The sequence below is a fragment of the Bos javanicus genome, chromosome 15 (assembly GCF_032452875.1).
Source record: "Bos javanicus breed banteng chromosome 15, ARS-OSU_banteng_1.0, whole genome shotgun sequence".
Lineage (NCBI taxonomy): Eukaryota > Metazoa > Chordata > Mammalia > Artiodactyla > Bovidae > Bos > Bos javanicus.
In genome coordinates, this window is record NC_083882.1 from 52493069 (window position 1) to 52518201 (window position 25133).

The 25133-nt window shown below is 52.9% G+C and overlaps 1 protein-coding gene across 8 annotated transcripts in view; it reads right to left on the minus strand.

Moving 5' to 3' along the window:
- The window catches only part of ARAP1 (ArfGAP with RhoGAP domain, ankyrin repeat and PH domain 1), a 61762-nt gene extending 37088 nt beyond the window's left edge, over positions 1-24674 (minus strand). For 3 of the 8 annotated variants that reach the window (XM_061380741.1, XM_061380742.1, XM_061380740.1), the window contains exons 1-3: positions 24554-24674; positions 7627-7708; positions 2589-3140 (exon numbers count right to left, since the gene is read on the minus strand). In XM_061380741.1, coding sequence (XP_061236725.1) covers positions 2589-3097 — 509 coding nt within the window. In that variant the 5' untranslated portion in view covers positions 3098-3140; positions 7627-7708; positions 24554-24674. Of the gene's footprint in view, positions 1-2588; positions 3141-7626; positions 7709-12047; positions 12150-24346; positions 24510-24553 lie in introns of those variants that run through there. The other 5 variants (XM_061380748.1, XM_061380743.1, XM_061380745.1 and 2 more) reach the window with 4 other exon arrangements.
- Positions 24675-25133: the final 459 nt, after the last annotated feature.

Sequence of the window (25133 nt, forward strand, 5' to 3'; positions counted from 1 at the left end):
CTCTCTCTGCCCTTAGAGTTTTTCTATCTCTGGACTGTAAAGACTTCGCACACCCTGGAAGCCCAGGAGGCTAGGACTGCAGATGCCCACAATTCCAAGTGTCAAAGACCCTAGGATACAGAAGCCAGGCTTGGCAGCACACCTGCCACTCTACTGCAAGGAACAGCCCCACATTGCAAGGAATAATTGCCTACGAAGTCTCTCAGCCTGGAATGAATTTTGGGTTCTCTAGCTACAAGGGGCCAGATTCCTGACCATGGGAATCTGGCTTCTCACAGAGGTTGGCTAAGTTCAGAACGAGGATCTGAGAGCGCGGTCTGGCACCCTAGGGCAAAGACAGGACCCTTGCTCTACCCAGAAAGTCTCCTGAATTCAGGAGGGCCATGGAGAGCCAAGGAGGATACCTGATGGGGAAACAGGCCCAGAGGAGCAGCTTTTCCTAGTCAGAATCACGCAGCCAGCTGGACCTGCTCAGGTACCTCGCCTTCTAAGCAGGAACCCAGGCGTACACTTCTTGGCTAGCGTTTTTGCCTCCTCAGCCCTCATGAACGTTCTATGGACAGGGCCCTGCCTCCTGCCCTTGTTCACCTATTCCCAAGCCTCAGAGACAGGTGTGCATGCACACACATCTCATTCTAAAGATGGAGTTAAATAAAAATTACTTCTGCATGCAGGAGGGTGGCCACTAGAGGGTGCAGTGGCGCCAGCAAACTCCAATCTGGTCTCTAAGCCAAGCTCCTGCGGCTGCTGCTGCTAAGTCACTTCAGTCGTGTCAGACTCTGTGCGACCCCATAGACAGCAGCCCGTCCCTGGGATTCTCTGGGCAAGAACACTGGAGTGGGTTGCCATTTCCTTCTCCAATGCATGAAAGTGAAAAGTGAAAGTGAAGTCGCTCAGTCGTATCTGACTCGTAGCGACCCCATGGACTGCAGCCTACCAGGCTCCTCCATCCATGGGATTTTCCAGGCAAGAGTACTGGAGTGGGGTGCCATTGCCTTCTCCGAGCCAAGCTCCTAGGGGGAATCCCATTAATGCTCCCAGTGTGTGAACCTATGAAAGGCACAATAAACTCTTTTTGTGCTCTTATCAATCAAACCTCAAAACACCACAGCCCTGGCTTGGCCTCAGAAGGCCCTTTAATGCCCCTCTCCTCTAAGGGGGAAAACCTCCCAGGTCCTCCCCACAGGGGCTCCCTCGGCATGTACTAGGCATGGATCCAGCCAGTGCTCCCCTCTCTTCTCTGACCCTTAGTTTCTCTACTTGAAATAGGACACAAATGCCCCAGAGGACCTGAGCAGGGATCGAACAAGGTTATGTAAGTTAAGCACCAAGCACAGTGCCCAACAATAACAGAGACCAGGGGATCTCTCTCTGCACGTCTGTTCCTCCTCCAAGAAGCCTTCCCAGATTAGGCTGACTTGGCCCAAGTGCTACAATAAAGCCCCATTATACCCTTCATTACATACACAGCCACACCTGAGGATCTCCCCTAAGCTGGGCACCCCAGCAAGTTGCAGGAAGGGAGGGCATTTGTAAAGGAGGTTAAATGCAATGTCCACAGAAGTAGGCGGAAACTCAGGAAAACAAGAAGGGGACTTCCCTGGTGGCCCAGTGATTTAGACTCCATGCTCCCAATGCAGAAATCATGGGTTCAGTCCCTGGTCAGGGAACTAAGATCTCACATGCCACATGCAGCGGTGCCCCCACCCCCCAAAATAAAAACATACTGAAAAAGAAAGAAAGGAAACAGGAGTACCAGGAGCTAGGAGGGGGGAAAATGGTTCCGGGGAGGAGAGAGGGTGAGCAGGATGTGGCCTGAGAACTGACATTTGGCAGGAGCCATGTGAAAGGGGAAGACAGGAGCCCCAGCACCAAGCCCTGGGCCGTTGCTGCGACCTCCAGGACAAGTTCTTCATTCCAGACTCCCCATTTCCTCCACATGTTACCTCCCGACTGCAGATATAGGTGCCAGTTTCCCAGTATCTAATACTCGCCAAGCCCCAAAATGAACCCAACCTCCTCCCAAACTCCCCTCTGTGCTCAGATCACAGATCAAGGACGGACCATCAAGATGGAAACCTGGATGCCATGTGCTTCCTCGTGCCCTCTCTGCTCATGCCCGGCCCAGCCCCAAGCCCTGTCCACCCTGGGGCCAAGCTCTCACTCCAGTCTGCCCACTCCTCTCCAGTCTCATGCGTACAGCCTTAGTGGGGGCCTCACAGGTGGCCCTGTGCCTCTCACTGGTCTCCCAGCCTCCTCCTCCACCAACGTTACCAGCAGCCAGGGTCATTCTTTCGTACTCAGCAATTGATTGCTCTGCTGAAAACTCTCCCGGCTCCCCACCTGGCCTTCACAGCATGTCCCACCAGTGCCATCCACAAGTCTCACCATCACTCACACTGCATTGTCTGTTCAGAGCCACGAGGACTGCACTTCCCACCTCTGAGCTTTGCGCATGTTGTTCCTGCCACCAAGGTGCCTTTCTTACCCCAGTGTCAAAGGCCACAACCTTCCCTCCTGCTCCCTCCCCATAGTGACCCTCTAGATCCTCTGCCCATGTCCCTCCCACCCTGCACGCATCCACTCACCTCACCAGTGGGCGGGGGTGCCCAGTGCGGGGGGGCACGGGCGGAAGGCTGAGCTCTGTCAAATGCCGCTTGGCGGGCAGTGGGGGCACCACAGGGTCCGGGGCCGCTGTGGACGGGGCGGAGAAGCAGGTGGGCGGAAGGCAGCTCTTCCGGGGCGGGATGGGTGGGGCGGTGGGCAGCCCCTCGTCCTCTCCAGCCGCAGGCAGTGGCTCCGGGGGAGTGGTGGGCGTGGGTGGTGAGCGGAAGACATGACGCTTCATGGGCACGGGCCGTGGGGCCAGGCGGGGTGCAGGGGCTGGGGGTGTGTGGGCACGGAGCAGGCCAGCCAGGATGCGACGGCGGTGGCCAGGGAGCACCATGCCCATGTCTACCAGGCGGGTGTCGCTGAGGCCTTGGCAGTCTGTGGCCCACACCAGGCCGTGCTGCTCGAAGAGCCTCGTGTACTGCTCCAGGTGCAGCGCTCGCAGCCACTCAGCCACTGAGAGCGCCCCGTCCCCGGCCTCCGCCATGGTTCCTACCAGCAGAGGCCAGCCAGCAGGGCTCTGTCCAGACCTGGAATAGACACACGGGCACAGGTCAGAGGCAAGCTGTCCAGGTACAGGTCTCCAATCAACAATTCTCTGTGGCTTTTCCATACCATGGGCTAAGCTCTGTGTTTGAGCTTTCTCCCCTGCATCCCACGTGCCAGGCAAGGTGAGGTACTGCCTGGACTCTGAACACACAGGCTTCTCCTAATGCCTGAAACCTTCCACCTCCTCCCCCAGCCCACCTCTGTGGCCTCCTAGCATCCAGCTCCTCCAGGAAGTCCTCCAGGACCTTCAGAGTTGGTGCTGTCTTAATCCCCATCCACGGCCTTGGCCACTGCTGTGGCTGTGTCTGCACCCATGCCCCTCCCACGCTCTGCAAGACCCAGGCAAGGACACAATTCCTTCTCAGGCACCAGTTTTCAGCAGAGGCCCAGGCCCCAGGGATACTAGCAAGTACAGGTGGGATTGAGGGGTACCACTGCTGCACCTTTATAGGCCCAGTCTGTGGGGTGAGCCTTACCCCCACCTCCATGCCCCTGAAGGGAGCAGATTACTCCAGGAGGTGCGTCAACACAGCACCACACAGTTTGATGTCCTGGGCCTGTGGGTGAGTAACCCCTTCCCACCACTTAGGAGGGAAAGGTGGGAATGGATAGGATAAGCCATTCATTCATTCTTTCAAAACAGCCTTGTACTGGGCAATGGGTACTGAGGTCCCCTACTGATATTCAAGAACTCCTGATCTGGCAGGAGTCAAGGAACAGATGATGCCAAGCAGTGATTAACAGATCAAAAGAAAATGCTTATCTGCTCATCTCCACAGATACTAAAGAGGCATACGATAAAACTCAATATCCAGTACACTTAAACAAAAATTTTAGTAGAACAGAAACAGATCGACACTTTCTTAAAATAAAACCAGCACTTTGCTTAACAGAAAAACAAGAGAAAAACTTCCATCATTATTCTTAATACTACTCTAAAAGTTCAACAAAAATACACCATTGGTATAAAAACTGGGAAAGAAAAGTTAATCCATTACTTTAACATGAGTTCTGAATTGGAAAACCCGAAAAGTTCAGCTGAGAAAGTATTACAAACAGTAAAAGAATTTAGTAAGATAGCCAGGTTCAAAATTAATAGAATCAATATTTATAAGCAATAACAAAGTAGAAACCAGGATGAAAGACCTCATTTACAAACAGCATCACAAAATAAAAACCACCAAGAATAAACTTAAAAAGAAATGCATAGAATCTATAGGGAGAAAAATGTGGACTGATATTAAGGTGCAAAAAGAAGTTCTGGATACACAGAAAGACATCGTATGTTCCTGGATAGAGAGCATCATACAGATATTAACCCTAAGTTAATTTATAAATATGTACTATCCTCCTAAACATACACATAGAACTTTTGGAGGGATGGGTGGTGGTGGCTAGACAAGCTGATTTGAAAGTTCATGTGGAAAAAACAAACAAGCAGGAAAATTCTGGAAGTGAAGGAGTGGGCAAAGGAAGGGTAGAGTGAGAATCAGCCTCACCACATATTAAAACATATAAATTAATTAATAATTAAAACAGCACAGGTTAGGGACTTCCCTGGTGGTCTAGGGGTTAAGATTTCACCTTCCAAAGCAGGGGGTGCGGTTCAATGCTTGGTCAGGGAACTAGATCCTAGATACCACAATTAAAGATCCCTTGCTGCTGCTGCTGCTGCTAAATCACTCCAGTCGTGTCCGACTCTGTACGACCCCATGGACTGCAGCCTACCAGGCTTCTCCGTCCATGGGATTCTCCAGGCAAGAACAAGGGAGTGGGTTGCCATTTCCTTCTCCAATGCATGAAAGTGGAAAGTGAAAGTGAAGTCACTCAGTCGTGTCCAACTCTTCGAGACCCCATGGACTGTAGCCTACCAGGCTCCTCCATCCATGGGATTTTCCGGGCAACAGTACTGGAGTGGGGTGCCATTGCCTTCTCCCAAAGATCCCTTAGGCAGTCAAATAAATAACTAATAAAAATTTTTTTAAAAAGACCCAAATACATTTAAGAATTTAGTAATACAACAAAAGTAACATCTCAGACTAGTAGGGAAAAGATGGATTATTAAATTGTTAGTGCAACTGTGTAGTGAGCTACAAAGCTGGACCCCTATACCTTACAACAGGATAAGTTACAATAAATCACAAAAGGATATGGAAAATCTTTGCTTCAGAGAGGCAAAGGCCTTTTGGAAATGATACAAATCCAGAAGGATAAAGAAAAGACTAAAATATTCAACTGTAGACAAAACATTCCTGCACAATTAAAAAAAAAAAAAAAGACACCATAAGCAAGGCCAAGGGGGATAAATGACAAACTAGGGGTATCACTCCTACCCCAAGCACAGGCTAATTTTCCTAGGCAGTTAAAAACACCTAGAAATAAGAAACAGACCAATAATCTGACAGATAAATGGGCAAAGCAGATGAACTGACAGAAAGAGAAGTATAAATGGTTCTAATACAGGACATGGATCATGGAACTCACCCTCCTTACACTGAGTGGTGACAAGGTGAGGCATTCCCCTCCCAGGATGGGGCAGTGCTGCTGGGAAGGGCAGCGCCACCAGAGCTGCGAAAACCTCAGTGCTCTGGGCCTTCTCACCTAGCCGCCCGTGGCTAGTTCCCTTGCAGTCTTCCTGGTGCGCGTCCAAAAGGACGGACGTAGGGTACTGGCTACCGCATTGTGTACAACGACAAAAGGTATGAAGTAATCAAAATATGCATAGACTGGAGAATGGTTAACTGAATTACAGTGTAATCACACAGGAGAACACTGAGCCATAGAAAATGAGGAAACTCCTTACACAGTAGTGTGGGGTGACCTCCTAAAGGAGTTGCTAAATGACTAAAGAAAAATGAAGAAACTCCATAAAGAAGGAAGGAACTCTACGTGCTCATGAGGATGACCTTCGATATGTATCAACTGACTAAAGAAAGGTTCAAAACACCATACAGAACATGCTGCCTTTCGCATGAAAAAAAAAACAATAATAAACAAAAGGAGAGGATAGATCAGTGTGTGTCCACGGCTAAATGCAGATCTCTGAAATGATACAGAGGATACAGGCGATGCTGGTTGCCTCTAAGGAGGAATGCTGAGGGCTGAGGGGGATGGGAGGGTTTGTTAAAAATTTACCAAAGAACAACCACATGCACACACTGCCCGGGCCCTCGCTGGGCCCCATCAGCTTCCCTGGAAACCCAGCTCCAAGTGGAGGTAAACTTTTCACTTTACATCTTTTTCTATTACCCAAATTTTGAACTATGTGAATTTTTCTAAAAGGCTCCTGAGGGTCCCAAAGGAAGACACAAACAAACAAATACATTTGATGTTCTTTGATAAGGGGCTCTCGACATTATAAAGACAGCAGTTCTTCCCAGGTTAAGTTAAAGCTAACACAATCCCAATTAAAATTACCCACAGGCAGATTCTGAAGTTCATATTCAGGGAATTCCCTGGCAGTTCAGTGGGTAAGACTGTGCTTTCAATGCAAGGGATGCAGGTTCAACCCCTGGTCAGGGAACTAAGGATCCCCTACGCCACGAGGCACAGCCAAAAAACAAGGTACGGCCAAAAAATAAAGTTCATATTCATGGATATTAAAGATCTATTGTTGGATGGGAAAGCAAGATGCAGAACAGTGTTTTATCATATAAAAATCTAGGGTAAAGAAAAAGAAAATATATACATGTACACACACACACACACATACACATAAAACACTTGGATACGTATACAGGACACTGCTGTTGAGGAGGAGACTCCCAGCTGGAGGACAAGAAAGGGAGGGTTACCTTTCACTGTATCCTCTTTATCTTTTTAATTTTATACCATTTTCCAACAAATTACAATTTAGACGATAACAGGATCATCTGGAATTAAGAATAAGACCATAATGCACCAGGCATGGAAGGAAATCAAGTCATCAGGTACACACCCCACCTGCCTCACTGATCCCTGCCTGACTCCATCCTTCAAAACCCTCCTAAGCAAGATCTCTGGCTTCACCCTTTCTCTCTGCCTCTTAACCTCAGTTTTTCAAAATGGAAAACAGGGGCTTCCCCAGTGGTCCAATGGTCAGGACTCTGCCTTGCCATGCAGGGGACACCAGCTTGATCCCTGGTCCGGAAGATGCTCCGTGCCACGGGGCAACTAAGGCCATGCAGCACAGCTACTTAGCCTGTGCTCAAGAGCCCAAGGCCCACAGCTACCGAAGCCCACACACCACAGAGCCCGCACTCTGCAACAAGAGAGAAGCCACTGCAACGAGAAGCCCACGCAAGGCAGCTGGAGAGTAGTGCCCGCTCTCCACAAGTAGAGAAAGCCCATGTGCAGCAACGAAGACCCCATGCAGCCAAAAATACACAAATAAATGGAAAACAGGACGCTGGGTCTCACCTTCATGAGGCCTTGGTGGAGGCTTAGCCTACAACACCCAGCCCAGCTCCCCAGTTCCCCCTGACTCACCAGTGGGGCTGCCCAGGATGCCGGGGTCCCCCAGAGGCAGCAGCTACTCTGAATGGCTCCTCATCTTGGCCTGAGGTGGAAGCTGCAAGGACGAGGGTAAACGAGAAAGTCTAAGAGGCAAGGTCACTGTGAGTGGCTGGATGCCAGGAAGAAGAAGGAGGAAAGGGGAAGGGGTGGGGGGAAAAGACGGGGAAAAGGAAAGAGAAGTAAGAAAGCGAGAAGGGGAAGAGGACCGAGGAAGAGAAGGGAGGGCTCAGGGAGCCGAAAGAAAGCAGGCGATGGTTAAAGGGAGGAGGGCCTTCCCGTGGGGCTGACTGACAAGGGGGTGAGAAGCAGACCCAACAGGCCTGCCTGGAGGTGGAGACCACACCATGGAAGAGGGGGGCCAGGACCCCCTGTTCTCTGGCCCTCCCCCAGGACCAGTGGCCTGGCCAGGAGGCTGGACTGCCCCCCAAGAAGACATGGGAAAGTGGTAGATGCAGCTCCACGATGGAGGCAGGGTCCCCACAATGCAGAGTCTGCTAGAAAGAGAAGGGGAACCTGGGGAGATCCAAGGAGACAAGGCTGTAAGCCCGGGAGCTGGCGGGGTGGAGGGGTGAGGCAGGGCCAGGAGACCCCAGGGGCCCTGCTCCTAAATGTGCATGGGGACCAAAAGAAGGTGTTTCCAGGCAGGAGAAAGAAGTGGCCATCCCAAAGGTCAGGCCACCAGCAAGGCCAGGAGGCCGGGGCTCTGCTCAGGAGGGTGGGTGGAAGGGGCAAGTCTTGGGCAGAGCCACGCTTCCTGCCACTAGCGCAGGGTCAACCGCAAACTGCTGGTCTCTGCAGGGTGACTTTAGGGGGTACAGGTTTTAAAAGTGAGTATTTTTAAATAAATCTTAAGTAATTAGTACTTCATAAAAGTTTGAAAAAAAAAAAAAAACGGCAGTACTACTCAAATGATGTTTTTTTAAAAAAAGAATTTACTAACACAATGTAGTCTTTGAGTTTCCCAGGTGGCTCGGTGGTAAAGAATCTACCTGCCAAGCAGGAAATGCAGGTTTGATCCCTGGGTCAGAAAGATTCTCTGGAGAAGCAAACAGCAACCTGCTCCAGTATTCTTGCCTGGATAATCTCATGGAAGAGGAGCCTGGCAGGCTACAGTCCATGGAGTTGCAAAGAGTTGGACACGACTGAGCAACTAAATAGCAGCAGCAAATAGTCTTTACTATCAATATACACCAGACAACTAAAGCACTTTTTATTAACTTGTTTAATTCTCATAGCAACCCTAGGAGGTACATACTTCACAATTTAAGATGAAGCAACTGAGGCACAGAGAGGTTAAGTAACTTGCCCAAAGTCACACAGCTGGGAAGGGGTAATTTAAATATAGTCTAGACCTGCGATACATAACTTCTAGAAGCCACATACAGGTACTGAAACTCCAGATGCAACCATATAGTGAAGTGTGCTCTATACAACACACACTGGATTCTGAAGACTTAGTAAAAAAAATAAGAACATGAAATATCTCAATAACTTTGTATTACATAATGAAATTATAGCATTTTGGATATTTGGATTAACTATGGTATTAAAATTAATTTCACCTGTTCATTTTTAATGTGGCTACTAGAAAACTTTAAATTGCATTTGTGGCTTGCATCACATTGCTACCGGACAGTGCAGCTCCAGACTCTTAACCACTCTACACACTGCCTTTCAAAAACGACAAGCTCTGACTGAGCAGCTGCTGCAGGCCAGGCACTGTTCTCAGGATTCAACATGGATTGATGCATGACAGCCCAACCAGGCTACTGGAATGACCAGGGCTGGGAAACAGGAAACTACCTCTCCTCCCTGAGAAGGGCCCAGCCCCCTCCAGGGCCTCTCTCTAGTTCCTATTCCTGCACTAAGGGCTTCAGGCCAAGATCAGACTCAGGGACTCCGCACTGACACTCCTCTAGGACAGCCTCATTCAAGGCATTGAAAGCATGAGCCAGACCAACCTCAACCCACCCTTCAGGAATCTCAGGCTTGACGGCATCAGATACCACCCAGCCAGCGAAAAACAGCCCACAGGGCCCTCACCAGGCTGGGGGTCGGGGAAGGCTTCCTGAAGGAAGCAGTCCTTTGAAAAAAGAAGTATGGAGCAGTGCGCTGCTGAACCATGCTAGGGCCTAAAAAGACAAAAAAATCTGCAATACTAAACCTCTTTATTTAAATTTTGGATATTTTGCTTATCTTGGATTTTTTTCATTAATTTTCATTTAAAAAAAATATTGCTGAAAAATATTTACCTGGATTACCTTGAGCTTTTTGGTCTCCCGCTCCCCCTTATTTTGCACTCACTTATTCTGCCTCACTTGCTCCACGCTAATTCTGGTCTGGAGTCTGGAGGTTTAAGCCCTTCCCCTGCTATGACACATCACTGAATCTCCACTGCAGGGAAGCAGGGACCAGCAGAGGAGAGTATCATCCCGTTGCGACAGCCTGGCCACAAGTTTGGGGGTTTCCCTCCCCAACACCCCAAGGGCCCAGCTCAGGCTTTAGCATCTCACCAGCCCACCCTGCTCCTGCTGTTACCCTGGCTCCCTCCAGCAACTCTGCTGGGCCAACCTGGGTCCCACTCTGGCTCAAAACCTGTCCCACGATTCTCAGTGTCCTCAAGTACACCTCCTTGGACCATCGTTCGACCGGCTCCAGCCCTGCCGTTTACAGATGAAGAAACAAACACCCACAGGGAGGAAGTGACTTGCTCAAGTTGTCGAGACGTGCCCCAAGCCCCAACCAAGCTCAGTTGGCCCACTACTCCCTCCGTTTCATTTTTGGCACCAGCTTAACACATGGAAGCCCCCCAGATGGTCTGCTGACAATGAGCAAATGAACCACATCCTCCCACCTTCGGGTGCTGACTCGGCTGCCTCCTCCAGAAAGTCCTCCCTGACCGCCCCCTGGGCTCCTAAGCCTCAGATGCTGAGTCATGCAGCTCAGTGCTGCTCCTGCTCGGTTCGGGGCTGTCCCATTTGTGAGGGGGGTCTACCCAACCTCTACCCAACCTCCATCCTGGCCTGAGAGCCTGTACCTTTTTGTTCCCCCTGCCCTCCACAATAGAGCCCAGGACCTGACTGGGCTCACAAGGACACTTACTTAGTCCAGGAGTAAGTAAGGGTCGTTTGGAGTCTCTACCCATGGCAACTAGTCCTTCTTTAGGTCTAGTCTGAGTCCCTCTTGCTGGAGCCAAAGCTGTTACACTTCTGTCTTTTAACTACCATTCCAACCCCAAGGGCAGAGTTTAAATCTCATCGCCCCCTTCTCTGCCCCAGCCCAGCATCTCTCTCAAGCATCCCTGCTCACTCCTGACTGAGGACCCCAACAATGCCAGTCCAGTAGAAAGGCAGCCCTGAGCCTCAGCTAAGGACAAGCACACTCCCACTTCCTTGATTTCCTAAATACCTGCCGCATGTCCAGCCCCCACAAGATTTCCACCTTCACCTGAATCATCACCATAAAAAAGGCCCAAGCCTGGGTTTTTTATCCCATTTCAATGGAGGCTGTGTGAGGTGCTGGGTCACTTGTAGAGCCAAGAGGCGGCCTTCAAAGGATGTGACTGTCTGTCTGGCGGAGGCAGAGAAGCTTCCAGGGGGTACTCATGAGCTGGGCCTTGAAGGATAAGCAGGAGACTGCACTTCTAAGCCAAGGGAACTCAAGTGTGCAGGGCCCGGGGATGGGAAAGGACCTGGCAGATGCAGAGATGGGGAGAGCTCAGTGGGGCAGGGACAGGGGACACAAAGGACACCCGGGGAGGTGGAGGGGTCTGCCCTTGGTGGCCCAGGTGGGCGTGAGCCTCCTTCGCATTCTGATTTGTATGAACGAGTCCAGCCTGGATCTGGAGGCCTTGCTGATCCTAACTCCTTCCCCACTCAGTTCTGGAGTCCTCTCAGTGAGGACCCTTCCCAACTGTATTTTCAAAGCCCGCCCCCGGCCCCCCACACAGAGCTGTGCTCCAGATTCAAGAGCAGGCCCAATGGTGGAGGGAGTGGAAGGGGACGAAGGCAGGCCTAGAGCTTCAGAGCTGGGGCCTGTATCTCTCCACCCTCCAACCCCTCCTCCCCCTCACAGCACCCCACTCAAGGCAGGCTGGGCAGGGACCCCAGCGCCCAGACCTCAGGAAAGCCCTCAGGCCCTCCACACAGGAACTAACAGCAGTACACATCCAGCTAGGCCTGGGTCTACTAACCACAGCCCACTCGTACCACAAACTGCACACCTCACACAGCCTCCAGGGATACACACCTTCCACCCCACCTAGCACCCACACGGCCCACCTGACCCCACCACACACAGCCTTCAGTCCCCACACTCACTACCAACAGTCTGACTGTGGCCAACTGCCAGAGCCCCACGCTGCCCACACCCCCCGCCCAAGCACCAGGTCATACCTGTGGGCAGGGTCACCCTCAGCTGCTCCCCTCCTGGCGTTCTCAGGGTTCCGTTGACATAGACAAGAGGACTTGGAGACACTTCCCTCAAATATGAGGAACTAGGTGGGGGCTGGGTTCCCAGCCCAGAGTGTGCAGAAGTGGCCCCCGCCCTCTGCAGATCTCTGCCAGCTCTCTCGGGCCCTGCCAGGCAAGGTAGCAGGTGCAGCGCTCAGGCAGGCAGCTGACGAACCCCTGAACCAAGAAGCCTGTTTTCTGTTTCTCAGGGACTGATGGCCACACGGGCTCCGAGGAGGCACACTGGGGTCTCCTGCCCCAACCCCAGCCCCAGATCTCTGGCCCTTCACCGGCCCACTGTCTTTCTGCCCCCACCCTGTCTTTGATGTAGCCTGTCCTCCTGGGTCCCAGGAATGATGGCGGCTGACAAGGTACAGCCCATAGAGCAGTGAGGACTGACTGAGTCCAGGCCCCAGGGCTTGCCTCGGCCATCTATCTGGTGGGGAGCTGGGGGCCACTAGTTCTAGCCCAGAACCCATCCCCCCAAGGACACCAGGCAAGATCAGGTTCCGGTTCTGGCTCCATCACTTTTCACCTGAAACCCTGGGCAAGTCATGTCACATTCTGAGCCTCAGTTTCCCCTTCCACAGAACAGAGCTGTCACCCAGATGACCGTGACACATGACCATGTGTGTACTAGAGGCCACACTCACTCAGCATCTGTTTACTCCTCCGCTGCTTAGACAGACACTTCCTGTTCTGAGCCCCAAGGCCTTGGCTGGGCCTGTCCAGAAGGGTCCTTGGTGCTGGCCCTGGAGCCAGACTCTAGTCTAGACACCAACACCCTGGAATTCTCAGTTTCCCAGATACCAATGACTCCTGCACCCTGCCTCCAGCCATGTCCCTCTATAGGGCTCCAGACTGGATATCCCACTGTCTCCTGGATCTTCTTCTAGAGGAACCCCAGATACAGTGCATTCTCCACCCCACAGCGAACCCACCCACTCCCCTCTCCTGGGGAAAGCAGGTGAGGCCGTTGAGCAAATTAGACAAAATACCTCTTGCTAAAAAAGCCCCATAGGAGGGCATACAGCTCAGCAAACAAAACAGGCTGAGTTTCAATCCCCCTCTCCCAACCCTCCCCCAATAAGGTACCCTTGGGCAGTGCACATCTAAACCCAGTGGACCAGGTGAGAGGCAGGATATTTTAACAACCTCCTTAGAGCAGTCCCTTGAGCATCACCCTAATAAATATAAAACTAGTCTTATTAATGATCGATGCACATTTAAGGGACAGTGAACTTTCCCGACCTAAATTTCAGACCTACTCCTAACTCCTACCCCAATCTTGAAAGATTAATCACTTTCTACAACCTCCACATCTGGACTGTTTAAAGTTTTCACAGTTGCATTATCACTTTCATAATTAGAATAAAAAACGATAAAAGTATTTTCAGTCTATTAGAATTTTGTCCCAGTTTCTCCCCTAAAACCATCATTATAAAGTACCTTTTTTATTTTAAATATAATATGCAGAGAATTCCAAGAGAACTATAGTAAACGGAACTGATTTTCTGGGCCGTCTGGACTGGAAGACGCAAAACTTAGCTGCAAAGCTTACCTCCTCCCTCACTGTCTTATCCACCCAAAGTTCTCAGACATAGTTTATTAAATAACAACCTCCCCCCTCCACTGCCAGCCACCAACCAGAGGTCCAGAGGCCAATCACAGACTAAAGCCCACGAACTTTCAAATGTGAAGTGGACTGAGTCCATTATGAACAGGAGACTCCAGGGTTCCTGTGGTTTGCCTCTAGACAGCATCTGACCCCACCCTATCACTGCCCCTCACCCACATTCCCCCAAACCTTCCCACTCTTACGCCCAAGCCCCTCTCTACTCTGGAGAGGACGAAGTGTGAATGTCTGAAGTACCTCACTCACGGTAAATGAAGTGGAAAGTTAAAAGGCTTGATTTTCAGGCCTTGTCATAAGCCCATGACAGACAAACAACAAGATTCTACTGTACAGCACAGGGCACTGTATTTAATATCTTGTGATAAACCATAATGAAAAAGAATATAAAAAGGAATCTATATGTACTATATAACTGAATCACTTTGCTGTACAGCAGAAATTAATCCAACATTCATTATACATCAACTATGATTCAATTAAAAAAAAAAGTCTATGACATACTAGCCTCCTTGGCCCTACTAGTACCCGCCCCCCAAGCGGATCACCCTGGACCACTCCCTCCCGTTGCCCCATCTCCCCACTGCCATGTTTCTAACTCACCCCTCTTCTCCATCTGCCCCTCCCCAGCCGGCCTGATCCTGGGGCCCTCCTCCCTACCTCCTGCCCTTCTGCTACCTTTAATCAGAGCATCCTCCACCTGCTCCTGTAACCACCCTCCTTCAAGACAGAGCTCCTCCAAACCCCACAGCCCTGAGCCACGTCCATCCACCTTCCCTAGACCCCCAACCCTTTACTCTTCAGGTCCCACCCTTCTTGCCTTGAAGGGTGGCCCAGCCAGCCGCCCTGCACCTGGAGAGACCCGGGGCCCTCTCATCAGGAAAGCACGGGCTCTGGCCTGGCCCCCTGGCGCCTCAGTCACAGACACACCCTCCTGGGCTGGGAACGCCCTAGGCAGGACAGGAAGCCCACCCCCACCAAAGGTGCTGAGGTATACCACAGCACGACTCCAGGACGATCCTCTTCTGTGACCACTGCCCCCCAGGAGGGATTTGGGGGGGCTCTTAACACTGCAAACAAGGCAGAAACAGGAAGAAACAGGGCTAACCACATGGAGGATGAGAGTGCACACAGCTGACGAGGGGCTCCCAAGCAGCAGGAGTGGACAGAAGCAGACAGGTTCGTCAGACCCTCACTTCATGCCAGAGGGACGGAGGACAGCCCTGGCTTGACAGGGGGTGTACGGGCAGAGGGGAAGGCAGCTTGACTCCACCCCCTCTGAGGCGACCAGGTACCTAACACGCCTGCCACCCGGGAGGAGAGCCTGGGGCTCCTCTGCACCCAGAAGCAACCTCCCAGAACAGGACCTGACCCTGTCCTCTCCCTAGGTGGGTCCCTGGAAGTGACAAGCCAGATGATCAGCAGGGCCCTTGCTGCTGGCACCTGAAAGAGGAAGCTCCTGTTTCGGTGCATGGAGGTAACCAGATGGGCAGGGCAGGGGCTGGAAGGGAGAGAGGGAGATGGGGGGCGGGGGCAGGGGGACCAGCCCCACGGGCTCTGGTCTCCAGTCTGTTGTGGGACCTCAGCTGCCCCCCACTCTATAGTCAGATAAGAGGCAGGAAAAACTCTCCTCTCTCACTCACAGGGGACATTCTAATCCACTTATCTGACCCAGCCATCCCTGCCTAAAAAGACAAAAGGCCACAGTTATGGAGTGCTTCCCACCTCCAGGCGCTGGGCCAACCCTGCTACGTGGATAGCTTCATATAATTTTCATGACAATCTAAAAACTGGACGGTTTTAGCCCAACTTTATAGACGAGGAAGAAAACTGAGTCTCAGAGAGGTTAAGCAACTTGCCCAACATCACACTGGAGCCCCTCCTTCCACTCCACGTCCTCCGAGGGGAGAGTGTGGAGATCAGGAGCAAGGAGGTCAGGTGGGAGAGGGAAGGCAGCATGAGTGCAGTCTGAGAAGGGCCTTGAAGACCACTCAGCCTGACTGTCCAGACAACAGGGAGCCATGAAGGGCTGCAGGGTGCACGGGGCCACGGGCAGGCGGGTGGCCATGGGTCCTACTGCTGTGAGACTTGGGAATTCACTTAACTTCTCTGAGTCTTGGTTTCACCATCTGTACACTGGGCTTGTAGGAATAAATATAAGCCTTCAAAACAGAGCCCAGCCTACCGTTCTCCCTCCCCAGTGACTTCCCACCTCCCTCAGAGTAAAAGCCAAAGTCCACCAGGCCTGCATGGTCTGTCCCTGCCTCGATATCATCCCAACCTACTCCGAGTGCTCTCGCCTCAGGGCTGGGCCTTGGAGCCCCCTCTGCCTGAAATGCTCTTCCAGACACCGGTGCAACTCACTCTTAGGCTTTTTCCAGCAGACACTGGATTACATATTTATTTGTTCATTTGTTAGTCTCCTCAGCTGGAGGATGAAGCACTGTCTCCTTCATGGCTCTATCCCCAAGTGGTTACAAGTGTCTGGCCTGGAGCGGGGGTGGAGAGGGGTGGTGGATGAACGGACATCTACAGAGGCCTGACTTACCCTGGTCAGGAACTTGGGGCAGGAGCCCGTGACATGGGTAGGGTAAGGGATGGCTGGAGGAGGCAGGTGTCGAGGTTCAAGGTTCGAGTCCGGAGCTCAAGGAGTGAAAGATTTAACTCTGAGATGCCTTGGCACCCTCCGTGGCTGGGCCTGCCCTTTCTCTCCACCTTTGAGGTTGCTCTAGCCACTTCCTACTGGGCCGGCCAGAAAAACACTGCTGAGGGGCCCTCACCCACACAGGGGAAGTCCTGACTCTCAGACACCACTGACGGTTCCCTGGAGCAGGTCTGAACAGCCCTGGACTTCCAGAAGTCTCTGAGCTCAACACCTGCCTCTCCTGCCTGCCTGCCTGCTCCTTCCATGGCTCCCCATTTCCCCCCACCCTCTGGCTCCCGCCCCTCACTCCTCCCTTCCAGTCCATTCCCTCCACTCTCACCTCTGGACACTAGATCTCCAGGAGTTTGCTCATCATGTTCCCTCTACCTCACCCTTCAAGTGTCACCTTCTCCAGGCAGCAGTTTCCAACCCCCATGGTCACAGCCTGGGTCACACAGAGATGTCACTATCATTGTGTCACACCTCACCCCAGCTTTGGCTGGGTGCCCCCTGAAGGCAGGACCAGGGTCTGATTTCCCTGCATCCTCAGCTACCAGCCTAAGGTTGGCAGACAGGGAATATCTACTGCTTGAATGAAATCTCCTGATTTTACAAGTGGAGAGCTAGGATCCCAGGCAAGTGATGATGTGCCCAAGGTCACACTGCTATCAGTGGCTAGAACCTGGCCCTCAGGCCGCCAGACCAGATGCCTCCCATTCTGCTCACACCCACCAGTTGCAGCTCCAGCTCCTGCCTGTCAGATCCCAGTCCTGTCTTTTCCTGGCCCCACATCCCCAAGCACCTGCTCCTGAGCCATTTAGGAACCTCCTAACCCAATCCTCCCCACCTCCAGAAGGGGAAAGTCAGCCCCAGAAAGGAACAAGAACCTAACCTGGGCCACACAAGTCAGGACAGGACCCAGACCACCCAGCCTGAACTGGAAAGAACTATTCCCAAGAAAAGAAGTATCAGGGGGAGGTGACCCCAGAGACACAGAACTAACCCCACATCTCCAAGTGGCTGGGCCAGTCCCACACTAAGAAATGTGGATTTTCAAGTCACAGGCAGTAGAGGCAGATGACTGTTTGGGTTCACATCCTGGAACAGAGCCCTTAGAACCATTAGACACTCCCTGCATCTCTGGCCTCCCTAGACTCAGCTATCCGTCTTTACAGCAAGGAGACACCAGGAGGAACAGCCCCAATCTGAGGAAAAGGCATCACTGACTTAATGGACATGAGTTTGAGTCAACTCCGAGAGTTGGTGATGGACAGGGAGGCCTGGCGTGCTGCAGTCCATGGGGTCACAAAGAGTCAGACATGACTGAGCGACTGAACTGAACTGAACTGAGGGACAAGGCAGGACCTGAGTTGGGCCTCCAGGACCCCTTTACCAAGCAAGAGATTCCAGCCCAAAGCTGTCTTACTGTCCTCTGGCAAAGCTCAGTCCCCAACCTGCCCCTTGGGGAGGCCCTGTCTCCCTAACATGCTAGAGCCTCTGGAAACACAGAACCACACAGGACGTGACTGGGTGAAGGTCCCCATTCAAATGGGCAAAAGGTTCACCCAGCTCACATATCAAGGGGTGCAGAGCCAGGGACATGGAATGCTGATGGCACCCACGCAAAGGCAAAAGCACAGTCCTCCAAGGAAGAACCTGGGTTTGAGAACACACCCATGCACACACAGGAACACGCAGCAGAAAGGGGCTCACCCAGGCAGGAAGTCTTGCACTTCCCTCATGGGGTGGGAACAGCTCTCCACCCCATGGGGCAGCTCCTGCCTCCATGCCCAGGTCTCTTTGAGGGCAACTGCGGTGCCCACAGACCCACATGGGCACTGGGAGGAGATGGGGGAGGCACTGTGAACTACCTGAAGGCTCTCAGCCAAGGCCCAGTCTCCCTGTCTCCTGAGGAGGCTCAGGGCCTCCCGGGCCCAGGCCTCTGTCCACCATCCCATCAGAGCCCTTGAGCCTGGCTCTGACACTTCAGAGCTGAACCTGGGCCTGCTAAGCCACATTCCACACGTCCTGAGAGGGCCTGGTGCACCAGCAGTGTGACCAGGCATTGCTCTGGGAGCCGAGCTGGGCCCCTCTCAATCCTAGTCCGGTGTCCAGGAGCACAGCCCCACCCACCCCCAGGGAGTAAAGAGGAGGCCTGGCCGCTGTCTGTCTTCTCCCCTACCCCCATTAAGATGGCTATCTCTTCAGCTACCACCTAGTCCATTCCAGGGCCTGGTTTTCAGATTTTTTGAGAGGTGTGTGCCTCCTGGGTGTGTCTGCTGGGAGCAGTGGGTACAAAGGGCACACAGGGCCTGGAGGTGGCTGGGCCTCTGTCTCCCCCCTGCCCCACCCCCACCCCAGGCAGCCCTGAGAAACTTTCCAGGCCTTGTCCATCTGGCACCAGATGGCCAGAGTGTGGCACAGGGCTTAGCCTCAACTCAGGATCCACTCAGCCCATCTCGAGGCTCTGCAGACTCTTGGACTCTCCAATCTAAGAAAACTGGAAGCTGGGATCACCAACACATAAAACCCCTGAATCCCAATGCCTACAATCTCAAGACTCCTAAAATCCCAGCTGCCCAATGTGGGGAGAGGGAGTGCAGGAATGGAGAAGCCCACCCCAACCCCCTATCTGTGCTGTTTGGTTTCTGTCCTGAGCTGTCTGAACCTGGGAGCCTGGGAAGTCCCAGGTACTGCTTTTTTTTTTTAGAATTGAGTATTTTAAGGATTTACCTTTTCTTCTGTTCTATAGCAGTTCCTATTGATCATATTCATAAATCAACAGGAGATATTTGGGTTGCCATATCTTAGCGTATTTCTATAAATACAGATATTTTTAAAACGGTGCTGTTGCTTCTTGCTCCTTCCCTGAAGTTCCAGGAAAGTTGAGTCCATGACCAGCCAAAGGGCTCTCACTGAACCAGAGGCCAGGGACAGACCGGCCAAGCACCTGACTCTAGGCCTGACTATAGGCAGAGCCCTGGCCCAGCATTACGGTGGGAAAAAGAAGGAGGGGAGGGAAGGAGAGAAGGGGATGCCCAAAGGCAGGACAGTGCCCCCAGCGGGGGGAGCGAAGGCCACAGAGGAGACCCAGGCACCTGGGAGAGGGGACAATCTGCACTGGTACATAGTCAGCCCGGTTCCTGCTCCCCTGTCCTTCAGTCTGACCCACCCCAGCACTGGCCTGGCCAGGAGGGAGGGCAGCGCTGGGAAGGAGGGCTAGGCTCTGCCAAAGGCCCTGGGCAGCTGAGATTCCAGGTGTGACCTCAGATTCCCTGCCCTGAAAATAGGGACAGAGGGGTAGCTGTGAGAGGTCAGGGTCCTGCTTGTCCTCACAACAATGAGGAGGAGGAAGATTTTGCCACATCCTCCTCCCAGGGTGGGGTAGGTGTGCTCTCTGATCCCTGAATTCTCCTCTAAATCCCACTGGCCATGGGCATCACACTCTTGACCACAGCTGGTCTCTGCTTCTCGGCCTCTTAGCTCTGGAACCACGTTCCCCAGGTTTGTTCATTCAGTCTCAGATATCCCGCAGGTACCAGGCCCCAGGTACCTTGATAGGAATCCATTCCGGTGTGAAATGAAGTATTTCCTTGCATGTTCCCATACACAGAAAAGCGCTAAATTCCTTAATTTGAGATATCTGATTCTCCTTAATTAACAATAATCTTTTGATGTTCAAACTACCTGCCCCTTGCAGCAAGCTTCCGTGACTCCTCCCCCAGACTCCTGGGAATAGTTCTCTCGGGGTCACTGGAGATGCTGTTTCTGAGGCCTGAAGTCCTAAAAATTGCCACGAAATAAAACAGAACTCTCAACTGCTAGGTTGTGACTATTTTTTCCATTGACACTGGTTTGGTCAGAGAGGAAGACTTGGACTCTGTGACAAGGCAGGTGAGCAGTACTTGAAGGAAGCTCAGAGCTTCAGAGGCCCAGAAGGCCCTGACCAGGCGGAGAGGTGGAGTGCCTCCGAGTCCCAGTTCTCCCTTTCCTCAGCTGAAAGATTCTAGGCACGTCACTTAACATCTACTGACCTCAGTTTTCTCATCAGTAAAAAGGAGAACCACTGTACTCAACCACTGCCCTTTCCTGTCCAGTTTATATAGGAGAACCACTGTCCAAACTGGACGGGACAAGAGCAGTGAGCAGGAGTTCCCTCATCCTAGGGCGACGGCACCCAGTACAGCCTGCAAGCTGGCATCCCATTCCCACAGCACATCACCAGGAAAGTCACCTGCCCGGGCGGCCCTCTAGTCCCTGCCTGCCTCCCCAACCAGGAGTTTCCAGGGAAGGATGGGGTTTGGCTCTTGTCTGCCTGCAGTATCTCCTAGTGCTCAGGGTTCTCACTGTGAAGTTTCAGAAATTCAGACTCCCAGCTCTTCCATATAATAAACGATCTCAGGAAAATTACATAACTTCTCAAGGCCTCAGTTTCTTCATTTGTAAAATGGGAACAGTGCCTAATCCATAAAACTATTGCTGAGGATTAAATGAAATCACTACATAAAATGTTTAGCATGGTGATTGAAACATAATAAGCTTCCAAGAAACAGTAGCTACTGCTACTAGTATTACTATCAAAAAATAATTTTGTTATTGAATTGGTCACTTAACTCCACACCTCCTCCCAGCAACTCTGACTGTCCCAATGGTCTGGGACAGACGTCCTGTTTATGGGACAGAATCTTTCTTCCCCTTCTGAACTATGTTCTAAAGGATGAGACAGCGAGAAATTCCACAGGAAGGTCACGTGGAAGACCAGCTATGCACTGCCCTCCCTCCCTCCACCTCTGGCCTTCCCTGAACCTGGGGTCATCTGCCTTCAGGGGCTGGGACTGTCCTCTCCAGAACCCTGGTTAGAATCTACAGGTCAGGGGGCCTGACAGTGGGTGAGGGGGAGTCTAAGTGGACAAGATGTCCTCTCTGATCAGGGCTGGGGTATTGGTGCTAAGTCCCCGAACTTTGTTGGGAATGTACTTGTAGGGAATCTCTGACGGCCTCCTCATATCCTCCAGCTGTTCAAATCCTTGGTGCAGAATCTCTTCCTGAAACAAGAAATGCCCCGCCACACGGGGCTGTGGAGGGGGAAAAGAGTCCAGCCTGACTGAGACGTGGGACAGGGGCGGCCCAAGGAACTGGATTCTGCTCCTAAGGGAGGGACTGGATTCTGCTCCTAAGGGAGGGACTGGATTCTGCTCCTAAGGGAGGGACTGGATTCTGCTCCTAAGGGAGGGCCAGGTCTGCTTGGCTGGGGTCACACTCTGTGCTAGAGGCTGCATTGGCCACTACCCAGGAGAAAGCCCCTCACTGAGAGGAACCCTGGATGGAGCTCAAGGAGTGAGCTCAAGGAGTGATGTCAGGCTGGGGGAGGGGAAATCAGATCACAAGAGGCAAACCAACGCCTGGGTCCTGACCCTGCCTCTACCACTTATTTGCTGTGATCTTGGGCAAGTTATCTAACCTCTCTGTGCCTCAGTTTCTTTATCTGTAGAACGGTACTTGACTTCTTAGCTTGTTGGGAGGACGAAACCAGTTAACATATGTAATAGTGCCCACAGAGGTGCTGTGTGCTTTGCCGAGGTCATTCTCACTGAAGCTATTACTCAGCTCTCTCTGAGGCTGTTTCTTCCTCTACGTTACTAGAAGATGACCCTTGTCTCACGGAATGATGTCAAGTTAAATAAAGTAACAAATTTGCGGTGTCAGGCACACGGTAGGTATTCAAATCAAGTAGAGGTCTCTCCATTTCCCTTTCCTCTCCCCAAGAGGGCCCAGACGAGAAGTTGGGTCACTTTGGACACCCCCTCCCGCCCCGCCTCAGCCCAGGGCTTGCTGTGTGATCCTGGTCTGATCTCTGGCCCCTGACCTCGGTCTCCTTATCTATGAAAAAAGCTTCTGGGCCAAGTGATTCCTAACTGTCTGTGGCCTCCTTCCCACCTCCATTCCGTCCTTGCTTCTCCATTTCCAATTCATGTCCTACTGCACCCACTCCTTCAGCAACAGAACCCTGGGAACCCTAAAGTGGGGTGGAGAGGACAGCTGGTGGGCAAGAGGTACCCGCCTACAAGCAGCCCAGTACCCACCCCAGGTCCCCAAGGGTTAAGATCCAGAGTGAAGGGCGGGGGGCCAGGGTCAGTGCTGGACAGACGGGCCTGCAGCCCAGGGCCTGCCTCCCCTCCCCCTATCCTAGGAACAGAGGCCACTTGTTTGAGCATCAGCTGGCTGGCTTTGAGCTCAGCCAAAGGAAGAGTGGGGTGGGGAAGGGAAAGGGCCCCTGGAGAGTGGAGGGGACTCCCTTCTCTCCTAGGGCTTTGTACTAAGCTAGTCCACACCTAGCCCCTTGGACTCTCAGAGGCCCCTTACCCCTCTGAAGTGACTCCTTCCCCCCAGGTTCTCCCTGGGGGTGAGTGTTCTCCTTGTGGGTCAGTGAGTATTCTCCCAAACACTCTTGGTGGAGGTGTGGGGGTGGATTTAGACTCAGACAGGCTCAATTCTTGCTCCAGCAGTCTCTCTCTTTGGAGCTTGGAACCAGGTCTTATTACTCAACCCTGCAGACAGGGAAATGGAGAAGTCTGGGAATGTGCAGAGTCGCACAGAGTTTGGTGGCTGCACAGAGACTGTCCCAGGTCCCAGTCAGTCCTGGGCTCTGCAGTCCCCTTTATCACAGAGTTCCAAGGAGATCCAGGAGGTTTGATGGGGAGAAAACTTCCCCAGGCGGGAGGGGGCGGGGGGCAGACGGGTAGTGGAGAAGACAAGCAACCTGCACAAACAGCTGAGGCTTGACACGTGGAAAGGCATGACTGGAGTCCGAGAGATGGTGGGGGTGAGGCTAGGGTTGACTGGGGAGGCCTGAATGCCCCAACGAAGCCTGGGAGAAATCTGTCCACTTCCACTTCACAGTTGTTAGGACTCTTGCCTGGGAACATCCCCTCCTGCCCTACTCCAGTGAGCAAGCAGCAAACGGGGAGAGGGGATCTCCAAGGCAGGGTCTGGACCATCCTCAGCCAACCATGGGTCTGGGGGGACTGGTTCTCTCTACACCCTACCTCTGCCACCCATTCCAGCCACTTCCATCTCTTTGTCATTCCTCAAACACACCACGCAAGTTCCTGCGTTTGCACAAGCTTTGCCTTCCTCTGAGAGTCCTTATCCTTGTGAATTACCACTTAACTGCCAAGGCCAATTCCAATCATCTCCTCTCTGAGCCTCCAAGAGTCTCAGTGTCTGATTCCACCCCAGTACCTGTCTGCACCTGTATTTGGACGCTGCTGGGCTCCTTCTACCCTGTAATGAGCTTGCTGGGAGGTCTCTCCCAGCCTAGACACACTGCTCTCTGAGCACAGGTATTCTGGGTGTCTCTGTCTGGACCTTGCTGCACAGTCAAATCCTTCCCTGAGTACCTCCGTACATCTGTCCAACCCTATAGCGCTCCCGCCACCAAACCTGGGGATCAAAGCAGGCTCCCCAGGACAGGAGCCTTGGGGGAGTGGGGTGCATATACCAGATGCCGACCAGAGCTCCCCAGCACTAAAAATCGGCCCTGGAGATCTGGGACCAGACACCCACCACACACCCTCAGACCGCATTCAGAGTTTGCTTCCTCCAGTCCCAATAACCCACTCCCGGCTTGACCCCGTTCAGTGAACACACACACCTCCTTTTTCCAGCAACTGGGCCAAGTAGGGGCTCTTGGGAGGCCATGCCCCCATTTACTGATGGGGAATTGGGGCGCAAAGACCGGAAGTCGTCTGCCCAAGATCACTAGAGCCCCAGGTCCAGTGCATAAGGTCATATGAACCAGCAGACCTGTAAGGGTCTCCGCAGTCAACGAAGTGGGAGCCTTCATTTCACAGATGAAAAAATCAAGGCGCCCGAAAGCGGGTTAGCTCTGGAACCTGGGAGGCTTCACGCCAAAGGGCTAAGGGCTGGAAGCCCCCTTTCCCGCCGGTTCGCCCTCCTCCCTACCGTCTCTGGTCCGACCGCATATCCTCAGGAGGCGACTGCATCCCCGCCGCCAGTCAGAAGACGTGACCTAGAGAAACTCCCGCGGAAGTAGGTGCCGGGCGCAGAGTTGCCGCGCAGCCTCGGCTTTCCCTTCCGCGGAATGGGGAAACTCCGGGCCACACCTGGCCAAGGGGCGGCGGACAGGGAAGCCCTGGCTGCCGTACTGACCTGTTCTGATCCAAGACTCCACGCGCGTAGCCGGGGCCCCGGCGCCACCAACTGCACCGCTGTAGTCAACTCGCGGCCGCAGGCCGGGCGCGCCCACCCTGCCGGGCGCTTCCGCCCGCCCCACGTGACGCCCCGGGGAGGGGAGGGCGGGGAAGGGGGCAAGGACCCGCCCCCTTCCCGGCCACGCCCAGTCACGGTCCTGGAGTTCGCCGGCCGTGGGGACACGTTGATCTGTGCGTCTCCCCTGTCCATCTCGCTGCTCACAGATCCGTCTACGTCTCCTGAAGCTGAGGTCTGCCTCCCCTATCCCCGCCCTCTGAGTCTCCCATCTCCTCCTGAGCCTCTCCGCCTCCTGCCACCCCTCTCCCTGGGAGGGACAAGTCACAAACCGCCCCACCCCCAGAGCGGTAAGGGGCAGTGGGAAGCTGGAAAACCCAAGTTCCCGACCTCTTCCTCCAGAAGTCCTTACCCACTTCATTCTTCGAGAATATCCTACTTCTGTCCCTGGGCCCACATCTCTCAGGAGCAAGGTGGTGGGGAAGATGCAAGTCAGAGTGTCCAAGGATCCCTTGGTTAAAGG